General features: G+C 39.5%; 1 protein-coding gene across 2 annotated transcripts in view; it reads left to right on the top strand.

Moving 5' to 3' along the window:
• The window catches only part of OSTM1 (osteoclastogenesis associated transmembrane protein 1), a 41,277-nt gene continuing 28,633 nt past the window's right edge, over nucleotides 1–12,644 (top strand). For both annotated transcript variants that reach the window (XM_068985204.1, XM_068985203.1), the window contains exons 1-2: nucleotides 1–441; nucleotides 7,410–7,524. In XM_068985204.1, coding sequence (XP_068841305.1) covers nucleotides 37–441; nucleotides 7,410–7,524 — 520 coding nt within the window. In that variant the 5' untranslated portion in view covers nucleotides 1–36. The remainder of the gene's footprint in view (nucleotides 442–7,409; nucleotides 7,525–12,644) is intronic.

The following is a 12,644-nucleotide window of genomic DNA, read 5'->3' on the forward strand; positions in this document are numbered from 1 at the left end:
AGGCAGTCTGCGCCTTGGGGGTTGTGGAACCCCGCGATGGACCCGAACCGGAGCGTCGAGCCGCGGAGGTCATCGTTGCTGCTGCTACGGCTGCTGTTGGTGGTGCTGCTGTGGTCGGGGCTGGCTCTGGGCACCTTCTCCGTGGGCAGCAGCCCCCACAGGGTCCTCCACGACCTCCTGTCGGAGGAGCAGTTGCTGGAGGTGGAAGACTTGTCCCTGGCTCTGCTGCAGGGCGGAAGGATGGGGCCACTGTCACTACCCCCAGATTTGCCGGATCTGGATCCAGAGTGCCGGGAGCTGCTGCTTGACTTCGCCAACAGCAGTGCAGAGCTGACCGGGTGTCTAGTGCGCGGTGCCCGGCCGGTGCGCCTCTGTCAGACCTGCTACCCACTCTTCCAACAGGTCGCCAACAAGATGGACAACATCAGCCGAGCCGTGGGGGTGGGTAGAAGAGCACACCCGGGACCTCTGGTGTGGATTGTTGGGAAGGAAGAAGGATGTAATGATAGTTAACTCGCGGGGGGGTCGCGGGGGGGAACTCCTCAGTTTCCCCATCTGTGAGAAAACGAGGTTGGATTGGGGCAGTGGAGTTAGGGGCGTCAGAAGAGTGGGTGGTGGTATAGGGCTTGGGGTTTGTATTTTTGCCTCCACGGCTGCTGTTGGGCCTCTTTCGGTGCATACTTGCAGATGGGTATGACTAGTTTTCTTGGGGCTTCTGCACCCCAACCCTACCTTTTCTTCTGTTTCTTCACCCCTTTGCCCCAGCTGTGCCACAGCTTCTTCCCTTCTCCACTTGCAGTTCCCAGGAAGCACTCTTTCCTGAAACCTCAGGTGAAGTGGAGAAACTGCAGTGTGGTGGTGATGAGGAACTTGAACTTTGTAGCCAGACGGTTTCAGATTCACCACTTTCTAGAAGTTTGACCTCAGATTAATTATCTTGAAGTCTTAGTTTCCTCCTCTGTAAAATGGAGAAAAACTGCTGCTAGATGTGACTGTTAAAAGAATAAAAAGAGATAATGCTGAAAGTTCATTTTAGTCATTAATACAGTCTGGAGGCATTTGGCCAGGAGGCCAGTTCTTCTTTGCTTATTAGAGGTGTACTCTGAGCAAGTTATATTCTCTGTGCCTCTTTTCTCCTGTGTAAGATGGAGATAAAAGGAACTCTTAGAAAAGAGGCACAGGGACTTCCCTGGTGGTCCAATGGCTAAGACTTAAAGCTTCCAATGCAGAGGTCCCAAGTTTGATCCCTGCTTAGGAAATAGGATCCCACATGCCACAATTAAAAGATCCTACATGCTACAAGTAAGACCCGGCACAGCCTAGCAAGGAAATAAGTGTTTTATAAAAGAAAAAAAACTGGTGCATAGTGATAGTTTTCAGTCAATGGGAACTAAAATTTTACAAAATGGTAAAGCTGCTCTCGTGTCTTGGTACTCAGCTCTTCTGGTCATGTGGTACGTGCTCTGAAGCATTTCATTAAAAGAAAGACACAGAGACATGTCCCTGTTCCTAAGTACCTTACAGGGCTTGGCGTAGGAAAGGATTAGTGTCAAGGCTGGTGGGAGTCATGAGGTATGGGCTGGATATGCGTTTTAAAGGAACAACATGAGGAATGAAATTGGGATTACGGAGTGGAAAGTTCCTCTTGTACTGAGAAAAAAAAGTCTCATGAAAATGTGGTTGGAATTATTAGAATTTAGACATATTTAGACATTGCATCCCCTACTTTGTCAGTCTGATATTACTTGACATGAATATGCATTTTTATATAAATAGGGAATTTATTTGCATTAATTAAATTCTGTGCTCAGTCTTTCTGTAAAGAGTAAGTTTTCAAGGAACTTTAGGCTTACGTGCAATATTTTCGTGCATCCTTCTATTGGGTATAGCCAGGGATACATATGCGTGTATGTGTGTATATATACCCCATTATTTTAAAGTAAAGCACCCGAGACTTGTCCCTTGCTATCATATTATAGCAGGATATGTACGGCATCATAACTGATTTAAGCAGTAAGTGAGTTAGTTGTTCTGTGATCTGTTGCACTGCTTGGCTCTTGAGGCAGCAAATACTTTTCTCATTTGTGTAGTTTCTGTGGAATTAAGATGAAGTTAAAAAATTACCCCAAACACTGGTGGTACAGTGTTACGGGCTTCTGTGGGCCAATTATGGGCTAATTTGTGTATGAATCTCCACATGAATTCCCCACTGCCGATGGCAGTGTAGGGGTAGCATGAACTCTGACCTGCACATCTGGCTTGCCTCACTGTTGTGTGAAAGGATCAGAGGAAAGAGATAATGAGGCAGAAAGACCCTTGCCCCAATTTATATTTCCTCTCCCAACTCATCCACCCCTTTCCTCAGTAGAGCTGGATGCCATAGCTCAAAAGCATGATTGCTGAAGTTCTAGGGGTATTTCATGGATTTAGTAGGCTTTTTCAGATGGGTGTGGGAATTGAGCCATTATGTGTAGTAATGAACATATGGAAAAATATGTATGAATTTCTTAGGAGTGAACTTAAAATGATTAATTGTCCTTTGTGTGTGTGTGGCAGGGAGTTGTTTCTGGAGAGTAATGTATTTTCTTTGACTCACATAGACTAAAGTCTTTCATTTAAATCAGTTTAATTAGCAAGTACATGCTATTAAATATTGAACAGGTAAAAGGGTACTGAAGGAAAAGGAGGGGATAGTCCAGGCTTCAAACTTAAAATTATCAGTGTAGTTAGGGAAATAAAATTAATCTATATTGAGAAAAATTAAAAAAGGAAAAAACCATCCATTTGAATGTTACAAATTGTACAATAGGATTTTAGAACAATAGAGTGAAGATGCTGAATTAAAGGAGAGAAGAGAGCAAGTGGGGGGGGTGCTTATCAGAGAAAACCTACAAGTAGAATTTTATCAAAACATTCTTTCTCAACTCTTTAGTGTGAATCCATGTCCATGGATTGATTGAGAGAGGAGGAGAGTGTAAAGAGAAAAAGAATCAATGGTAGAAATTAGCACGCTATTTCTGTGGTGCAGCAAACTGATTCATTTATCTGTAATAGAGTTTGCTGCTACTGCTGCTACTAAGTCGCTTCAGTCGTGTCCGACTCTGTGCGACCCCATAGACGGCAGCCCACCAGGCTCCTCTGTCCCTGGGATTCTCCAGGCAAGAACACTGGAGTGGGTTGCCATTTCCTTCTCCAGTGCATGAAAGTGAAAAGTGAAAGTAAAGTCGCTCAGTTGTGTCTGACTCTTAGCGACCCCATGGACTGCAGCCTACCAGGCTTCTCTGTCCATGGGATTTTCCAGGCAAGAGTACTGGAGTGGGGTGCCATTGCCTTCTCCAGAGTTATCTGAAGAGAATTCTATTTTCTAGTCACTTCCTCTTGGAATAAATGGGTCAAGAACTCCATATAGTTTTACTATCTCAAGATAAAGAATACAGTGATTTGTGAAACCTGAATAATGGAATTAATGGATTCCTTCTTACTTGAATCATACTTTCTTTTAGTTTAAACTGATAGGAATATAGTTTCATTGAGCTGTTCACCATCATCAGAGTGGTTGCCAAGATGCTTTGCCTCTCCTCCCCCCATTCTGAATTGCTAATCTCTATCTTATTCTACTTGGTTCATTTAAAATTTATATAGGCAAATAGATAGACATATGTTTGCATGCTAAGTCACTTCAGTTGTATCCGACTCTTTGCGACCCTAGAGACTACAGTCTGTCAGGTTCCTCTGTCCATGGGGTTCTCCAGGCAGAAATACTGGAGTGGGTTGCCATTTCCTCTTTGAGTGAATCTACTCGACCCAGAGATCAAACCCACGTCTCCTGTGTCAACTGCATTGGCAGGCAGGTTCTTTACCACTAGTGCCACCTGGGAAGCCCAGATAGACATATAGATATGCGTATATATTTATGAAGGTGCTAGTAATTGAGGATATGTATCTGGAAGTGTTCAACATAATTTTAGTGTAGATTTACAAATTCTTAGGAATAGGAGGAGGAGATTGGAACACAACATGACATAATATGTCTGTCTTTCATTAAAGATCAGAATGCACTGTTTCTTTTGTGGTTTAGTTGCTAAGTCATGTCCGACTGTTGCCACCCCGTAGACTGTGGCCCACCAGGCTCCTCTGTCCATGGGATTTCCCAGGCAAGAATACTGGAGTGGATTGCCATTTCCTTCTCCAGCACTGGTTCTTATTCATTCAGAAAAATTCTTGAATACTTACGATGTGCAGGGTAGTTGTACTTACTAGGGATATAGCTGTGAATGAGAAGAGCTTATAGTCTGATAGAGGAAACAGATATTAAATATCATTGTAATTATTTAGTTCAGGTGTGATATAAGTGTTGCAAAGAAAAAAATCCCAGATGCCACCAAAGCATGTAACAAGAGTGCTGATCAGGACTCAGGCTGGGAATAGATAGAAGTGGTGAATAGTTAAAGACACCTAAAATTTGAGAGGGTGGGAGAACGGGGAGAATATATACATGAAAAAAAGTAGCAGGTGTGAAGACTCCGAGAGTCTGGTGTGTTTAAGTACTAGAAAGAACTCAAAGCACTGTGAGCCAGGAGGAGACTAGTGATTTGAGCCTGAGAAAGTGGGCAGGTGCCAGGTCATGAGCCCCGGGCAGTGAAAGTGGCTGGGTTGAATCCAGAAGGATGATCTGTCTATTTCATGGAGTTTTTACGAGGATTTAATGAGCTATACATTTAGGCCATTTAGAACCACTAGGTATTCAAAAGTACATCATCATCATTGGGGTTATTCATCATTTCCCTTCTCTTCTCATGGTTGCCACCATCTTCTCATCATATATGAACTATGGAAATGGTCTAACTAGTCTCCTGCCTCACCATACATATTGTGACCTAAACCCATGCTCTCCAAACTCTGTTTTACAGGCCATCTTCCTCAAACATCTGAAAAAGTTTCCCTTTTCCCTCTACTACCTCTACTTTCATAGTGGTACCTTCCTTTGGCCTCCTGGATACTCCCTGAATACCACATAGTCATTCCTTCTTTCACCCCTTGATCATTTTATTTACTCCGTTTAAAACCTTTTCCTTGGGCTTCCCAGGTGCCGCTAGTGGTAAAGAACCCACCTGCCAATGCAGGAGACATAAGAGATGCAGGTTTGATTCCTGGCTCGGGAAGACCCCCTGGGAAGGGCAACCCACTCCAGTATTCTTGCCTGGAGAATCCCACGGACAGGGTAGCCTGGTGAGCTGCAGTCCAGGGATCGCACAGAGTCAGACACGGCAAGTGACTTAGCACACATGCGTCATGTGGGATCTTAGTTCCCCAACTGGGATTGAATCTGGGTTTGAGTGTGGAGTCCTAAACACTATATTGCGCCTTTGTTAGTATTGGGCTTCCTGCTTTCTCCTTGAACTCCATGAACTCTTCCTCTGTGAACTCTCCTTATTTCTCCCAACCACATTGATGTCTTCCTCAACTGAACTATTCCACACACTGACCACTCATACAGGTTATTCTGTATTGACTTTTAAAATAGCCAATCATCCACTTACATCCAATTCCTTCGTAAGTAAAAGGTTACACTTAGCCAGCTACACGCACCTAGAGCACTTTTGTTGGCAACAGGTAGCTAGGTGAAATAGCAAATATCAGTTAGTTACTGGGTGCCAGACAGTGTGCTAAGTGATTATCTATGCTATTTCATTTAATACGGTACCTGTAGAACTCAATGATTATGAAACTGGGCCTCACAGAGTTTACCTCAGCTTTCCGAGATTGCCAGCTAGTAATTCAGGTTTGTCTGACTCTTTAGGCCACACTCTATTTTAATCTGGTGGGTAAATTATCACAAAATATTGTTTCATTTTCTTTCCTGAAATTTTCTTCTATAGCTGATATTGCTCTGAAAGCAATTCCAGGAAAGGGGCTTTTAACACATTTTGTTCGAGTCACTAGTTTAAAGGCAACCATTCACTTGGTTGCATCTTTTAATGTGTTAACAAAACTAAGCCACAGAATGGGTAATCATCCCAAGATGATCTTCAGAGATATTTTAAAGCAAGAGTTCTGCTGTTAAGCCCCACTTCCCTCTTTTCTAACCCCACATGGCTGATCAGTTCTTTTCTAGAGCTAGCACACTCTCTCATTTATTGCTCATCACACTAATTCCTTATCTGTATGTCTCTGGGGAGGTTCTTGAAGGCCCACTGTTAATGGCATGCCCTATTACTCTTTGTACCCTCAATACACCAGGATTCTTTTTTTAAAAAAATATTTATTTATTTGGCTATGTTGGGTCTTAGTTACAGTATGCAAGATCTTTTGTTGCAGTAAATGGACTCTCTAGTTGTATCTTGTAGGCTCCAGAGCATGCAGGCTTCAGTAGCAGCCAACAGGCATGTAGGGTCTTAGTTCCCCGATTAGGGATTGAACTGCATTGCAAAGCAGATTCTTAACCTCTGGACCATCAGGGAAAACTTATCCCCAAAACTCCAGGATACTTAACAATGCCTGGTAAATAATAGAAGTTAAATAACTTTGAAAGGATGAAGGGTCAGCAAGACTTAACTTTGCTTGTGGCAAAAAGGAAAGGAAATAGATAAGAAATATATAAGGACCTAGTAATTCAGGAACTTGAATTTATCGTTTACATAGTGTAAATCCATTCTTGTGGATTTTAAGATTTTGAGCCAAAACTACCCAGAAGATGAAACAATGTTTTGTCATCATTTACCCACCAGATTTTAAAAAATGCATAAATAATATATGTTCATTGTAGAAAAATTCAGACCATGTAAAAGAGGCAAAAAAGAAAATGAAAACCTCTCTATTTCCATTATTCAGAGATAGCTACTGCTACATTTTGGTGAACAGCTTTCTAGAATATTTTCCTGTTCATAAGAAGTATATTAATATTATATGTGGGCCTAAGTAGTTGAAATGGTACCATAGAAGCAAATACTTATTTAAGAAGCAAAGATTTTCTTCCCTTGCAAGTGAACCTGGTACCAATAAATGTTAGCTGCTATTGTTTTATTACAGTTATTATTAATGATGTCATTACTTGATTATAACAAAATATTAAATGCTTATTATGCATATGTGCTCCATTGCTTAGTTGTGTCAGACTCCTTGTGACCCCATGGACTATAGCCCGCCAGGCTCCTCTGTCCATGGAATTTTCCAGGCAAGAATGCTGGAGTGGATTGCCATTTCCTCCTCCAGGATATCTTCCCGACTCAGGGATCAAACCTGCGTCTCCTGCTTTGACAGGGAGATTCTTTACCACTGAGCCACCTGGGAAGCCCCCAAAAGCTTATAATAAATATGAATTATTTTTATAAGGTTTTTTGGGCCTCAGGTTGTTGTTTGGGAAGTCTAAGAATACTCAGATTGTATTTTTTTCTTTTGTTTGGTTACAGAATTCTTCAGAGAGTCATAGTTGTGCCAGAAGCCTTTTAATGGCAGATAGAATGCAAATAGTTGTGATTCTGTCTGAGTTTTTTAATTCCACATGGCAGAAGGCAAATTGTGCAAGTAAGTAACTCTTTCACTTTCATTTTTGAAGTTGTATTTCAATATTATAGATGTCAGATTTTACTTTAGTGAATTTTGAACTCTGAAAATTTTGAATACTCTTTCTTACTAAGTTTAAATGAATTGCAATTAGCATGGTTTATTAGTGAGAACATCTTGGGCAAATACTGAAAGGCAACAAAGTGTAGCAGTTAACAGTGAGCTTTGCAATCAGATCTGAATTTTGTTCTAAGCTCTGTGACTTATTCTAACTTAACCTACTACTGTCAGACCTTGGGCATATAATTTTGCCTCTTGGAGCTTCAGTTTCCTCACCTGGAAATTCAAGGTAATATTGGAACCTACTTTACCTGATAGTTTTGAAGATTAAATGAAATAAATTGCATACAGCTCTTAGGTCAGTACCTGGCATATAGCTACTGTTCACAGAATGTTAACTGCTTAATAATTATGTTTATAATAATCTGTCAAATGGTGGTAGGGGGAGGCGGTAACATCAGTTCCACCAGGTTTGTGGGCTTATATGTATTTGTATAATGAAATGAGATTTATTTTCAGGCATTCTTTGGACACATTAAAGTTATTATTTCAATTCATAAGTGTTTTGAAAACCAACTATGTATTAGGAAATTCTTGTTTTCCATACCTTATAATTTAGTGAAGAAGAAAGTTAGAGTTACAATATAACCTACTGCTGCTGCTGCTAAGTTGCTTCAGTCGTGTCCGACTCTGTGCGACCCCATAGATGGCAGCCCACCAGGCTCCCCCGTCCCTGGGATTCTCCAGGCAAGAGTACTGGAGTGGGTGGTGACAATAAATGTTACAAAAACATCATAGAGTCCTTGGGGAAATTGAAAAAATCAGATTGACAAGAATTTGAAGTGACTTCCGGGAGGAGGTACCTTTTGATCCTGCACCTTTACGACTGGACATGATTTCAGTAAGTAGAGACAAGAGGAAGGACACTGCAGATAGGGAGGCATCCTGAACAACGGCGCAGAGATATAAAACAGTAATAGACATTACAGGATGCTGGAAGCACAGTGGGAGATGAACTTGGAAAAGGACTTTGACCTATATAGTAGTTTATCACTTTTGCCAACATTTTTCATCCTGCTTAGAGCATCAGCATAGTACTATGAAATGGTCATATACTATAGTATCTTGGGAGCTTACAATACATATGGAATATTAAAGTCACTGAGGACTATAGGTTAAAAAACTTTTCAAATATCACTTAACCTAGCACTTTCTGAATGTTTTTAAACTGTAAAAATCCTTTTTTTTTCCTGTGGAACCCCACTGGAAGGGAGAGACCAGTGAGGAAATTATTACAAAGGTTTAGGCAAGAGGCAAAGAAAATGTGAAGTAGGGCATGGGCTGTAAAAATAGGACAGGATGAATTAAAAATCTGTGTACCTGTAAGTCATTAAGGAGTTTAACTTTTTTAAGGACTTTGTCTTTTTGTTATAGTTCATATGAAGATGGAAAAAAGACTCCCTGCTCAGTTTCTTTCCTTGTAGTATACCGTGGATATTGGATATTAACTCTTTTCATTTTGTTTCTATTAATTCAGATTTTCTAGTACTTTGAACAGAGGCTTGTCTGACAGTTAACTTTTTTTTTTTAAGGCAAATATTTACTTTTTGGAGTAAAACTTTTTAGTATAAATATGATTGAATAGTTTGTTTAACATAAACAGAAGAGCTGTTTTTAAGTATTAAGCCCTTCACAAAAATCCACTGATAGATGAAGTGAGTGAAGTGAAAGTCCCTCAGTTGTGTCCAACTGTTTGCAACCCCATGGACTATATAGTCCATGGAATTCTCTAGGCCAGAATACTGGAATGGCTAGACTTTTAATTCTTCAGGGAATCTTCCCAACCCAGGGATCAAACCCAGGTCTCCTGCATTGCAGGCAGATTCTTTTCCAGCTGAGCCACAAGGGAAGCTCAAGAACACTGGAGTGGGTAGCCTATCCCTTCTCCAACAGATCTTCCTGACACAGGAATCAAATTGGGGTCTCCTGCATTGTAGGTAGATTCTTTACCAACTGAAGTAAAAAATATGTTAAATGCAAATAATTTAAAATCAGTTCATTAGAATAAATGTATATGTTGGGGTTCACTTCTTTTGACTGATGTTGTTGTTCAGTTGCTAAGTCATCTCTGACTCTTTGTGACCCCATGAACTGCAGCATGCCAGACTTCCCTGTTCTTTACCATTTCCCGGAGTTTGCTCAACTCATGTTCATTGAGTCAGTGATGCCATCCAACCATCTCATCCTCTGTCACCCCCTTCTCCTCTTGCCCTCAATCTTTCCCAACATCAGGGTCTTTTCCAATGAGTTGGCTCCTTGTGTCAGGTGGCCAAAGTATTGGAGCTTCAGCATTAGTCCTTCCAATGAATGTTCAGAGTTGATTTCCTTTAAGATTAGCTGGTTTGATCTCCTTGCTGTCCAAGAGACTCACAAGAGTCTTCTCCAGCACCACAGTTCAAAAGTATCAATTTTTTGGCACTCAGCCTTCTTTCTAGTCCAGCTCTTACATTTGTACATGACTACTAGAAAAACCATAGCTTTGACTATATGGACCTTGGTTGGCAAAGTGATGTCTCTGCTTTTTAATATGCTGTCTAGGTTTGTCATAGCTCTCTTTCCAAGGAGCAGGTGTCTTTTAATCTCATGGCTGCAGCCACTGTCTGTAAGATTTTCGAGCCCAAGAAAATAAAATCTGATAGTGTTCCCACTTTTTCCCCATCTATTTGTTATGAAGTGATAGGACTGGATGCCATGATCTTAGTTTTTTGAATGTTGAGTTTTAAGCCAACTTTTTCACTCCTTTCTTTCACCTTCATCAAGAGACTCTTTAGTTCCTATTCACTTTCTGCAGTTAAAGTGGTACCATCTGCATATCTGAGATTGTTAATATTTCTCCCAGAAATCTTGATTCCAGTTTGTGAGTCATCCCAGAATTTTGCATTATATACTCTGCATACAAGTTAAATAAGCAGGGTAACAATATACAGCCTTGATGTACTCCTTTCCCGATTTTGAAGCCATCCATTGTTCCATATCCAGTTCTATCTGTTGCTTCTTGTCCTGCATACATGCTTCTCAGGAGACAGGTAAGGTGGTCTTATATTCCCATTTCTTTAAAAATTTGACCTGATGTTACTTAATTTATATATGTGAGAGGTAAAGCATCTTTTCTTTAAAAGGTATTTTGTAATGAATTTACCAATTCAAACCTTTCTTCTCTAGTTATTTTCTAAAAAAGGAAAAAATAATATTTTGTTGCATATTTACTCAGTATGGCAGATATAAAACTCTTTAGAATAAATTCTTAGGGTGCCTTTGTTTGCTTTTGTTTTTCTGTGAGGCATCCTATCTTGAAAATATTCCTTGATTGAACTTCTGAAGAAAAAATGAAATGTTTACTCCCTAATTAAAATTAATTTGCCCAAAATGTTTGGCCAAGCAGGATGAAGAGAAGTATGACTTTCTTTTGGAGAATTATATAGTTAAGTGGGCAGGAAAGAAAGAAAGACTTAGTTTTCATTCTACTTATATTTGTATCCTTTGGATTATATACCATGTGCATTTAATACATAGTCAAAAATACATAAAATTAAAAAAAAACTTGACAGATTGTCCAAGTCTGCTGTGATTATTTGTATGTTAGATGTAATTAGAAAGATTTTCTTTTCCCAGATTATACATCCATTAAAATTGTCTTCCATTTGTTGTTTCCATTTTAAAATTTATCATAGTTTATATTCTGTATTTTACATGGAAATAAAATAGTTTTATAAATTTGTACTCAGCAGTTTTCCCTTGGGCATTCATTCTAAAATAATTATCTTACCTAGAAATGAATAATCTCTACCAAATTACCTGGAAACACTTCTAATTATGTTCTCTGAAATCTGCTTAATAAAGATATTATGAACATTTTCTGAACATTTTAAAGAATTGTTCAAAAAACTTTGTAATTTTCACCAAAATTTAATAAGGCATTGTTACTTGAGCAACATAGGGTTTTCTTACAAAGTAGTGAGAAAAGAAATTTGAAGAAAGGGAAAAATGAGCTAAAGAAAGTGAGTAATAAGTCAGCAGTTAAATAATATTTCTCAATTTCATAACACTTGGCTCATTTGAACTTCACAATAAGCCTTGTGAGGTAGAATGAAGGCTCAGAGAGTATAAAGGAATTATAGATCAAGAGTGTGGAACTAAAATCAAAAGGCTTTAAGAAAAGACTGTATTCATGAGTTAAGGCCTAATTTTGTTTTTAAAGTGCTGTTTGATAAATTCATTGCACAGTCTCCATTTTAAGAAATATAGATACATTTTAGCCCTACAAAGTTTAATGTTTATGCTGTGTACGTGTTTGATATTATAGAAAACCTAGTCTCTTACTAAAAATATAAATATAAAATATTCTTTTTTTCTATCAGTGCTACATAAAATTAAAAGTAGATAATGTGAAAAAAAGCCTTCAGTAAAGCTGCACATTTTCTAATGTTAGTCCTCAGCGATGATCAGGAATCAGGCTTCAGGTTCTGAGACAATCACATCTTTAACAACCAGATCTATTAAACCACTGATTTCGTGAGATCCTCACTCTTTTATTTTCTTTATAAATGATGCTATAGGCTTCTGTGTGTGTGTGTGTGTCTGTGTGTGTGTGTGTGTCTGTGTGTGTGTCTGTGTCTCTGTACCCCATGGACTGTAGCCCACCAGGCAAGAATACCGGATCAGGGTGCCATTCCGTTCTCCAGGCGATCTTGTGGACTTAGGGATCAAACCCGCATTTCTTGTGTCTCCTGCATTGGCAGCAGAATCTTTACCACTAGTGCCACCTGGGAAGCCCCGGGCTTCTGTTTACCTTGTACTTACAATCCGTTTATTACCTATTCAGTCATTGTTTGTTTTAAATCTTTGGCCTTTAGAAATAGGTAAAAGAACAAATACAAAGAATATTTACTCTTTTAATAAAATGGAAGAAAGCAATCATGTCACACTATAATTTTAAATGAATTTGTGTCTGATCAGAAGTTTGCCTAGGATGTTGTCATTTTGTACTGTAGAAGACCAAATGTGCTGTCCCAAAATAAGCC

The sequence above is a fragment of the Capricornis sumatraensis genome, chromosome 13 (assembly GCF_032405125.1).
Source record: "Capricornis sumatraensis isolate serow.1 chromosome 13, serow.2, whole genome shotgun sequence".
Taxonomy (NCBI): Eukaryota; Metazoa; Chordata; class Mammalia; order Artiodactyla; family Bovidae; genus Capricornis; species Capricornis sumatraensis.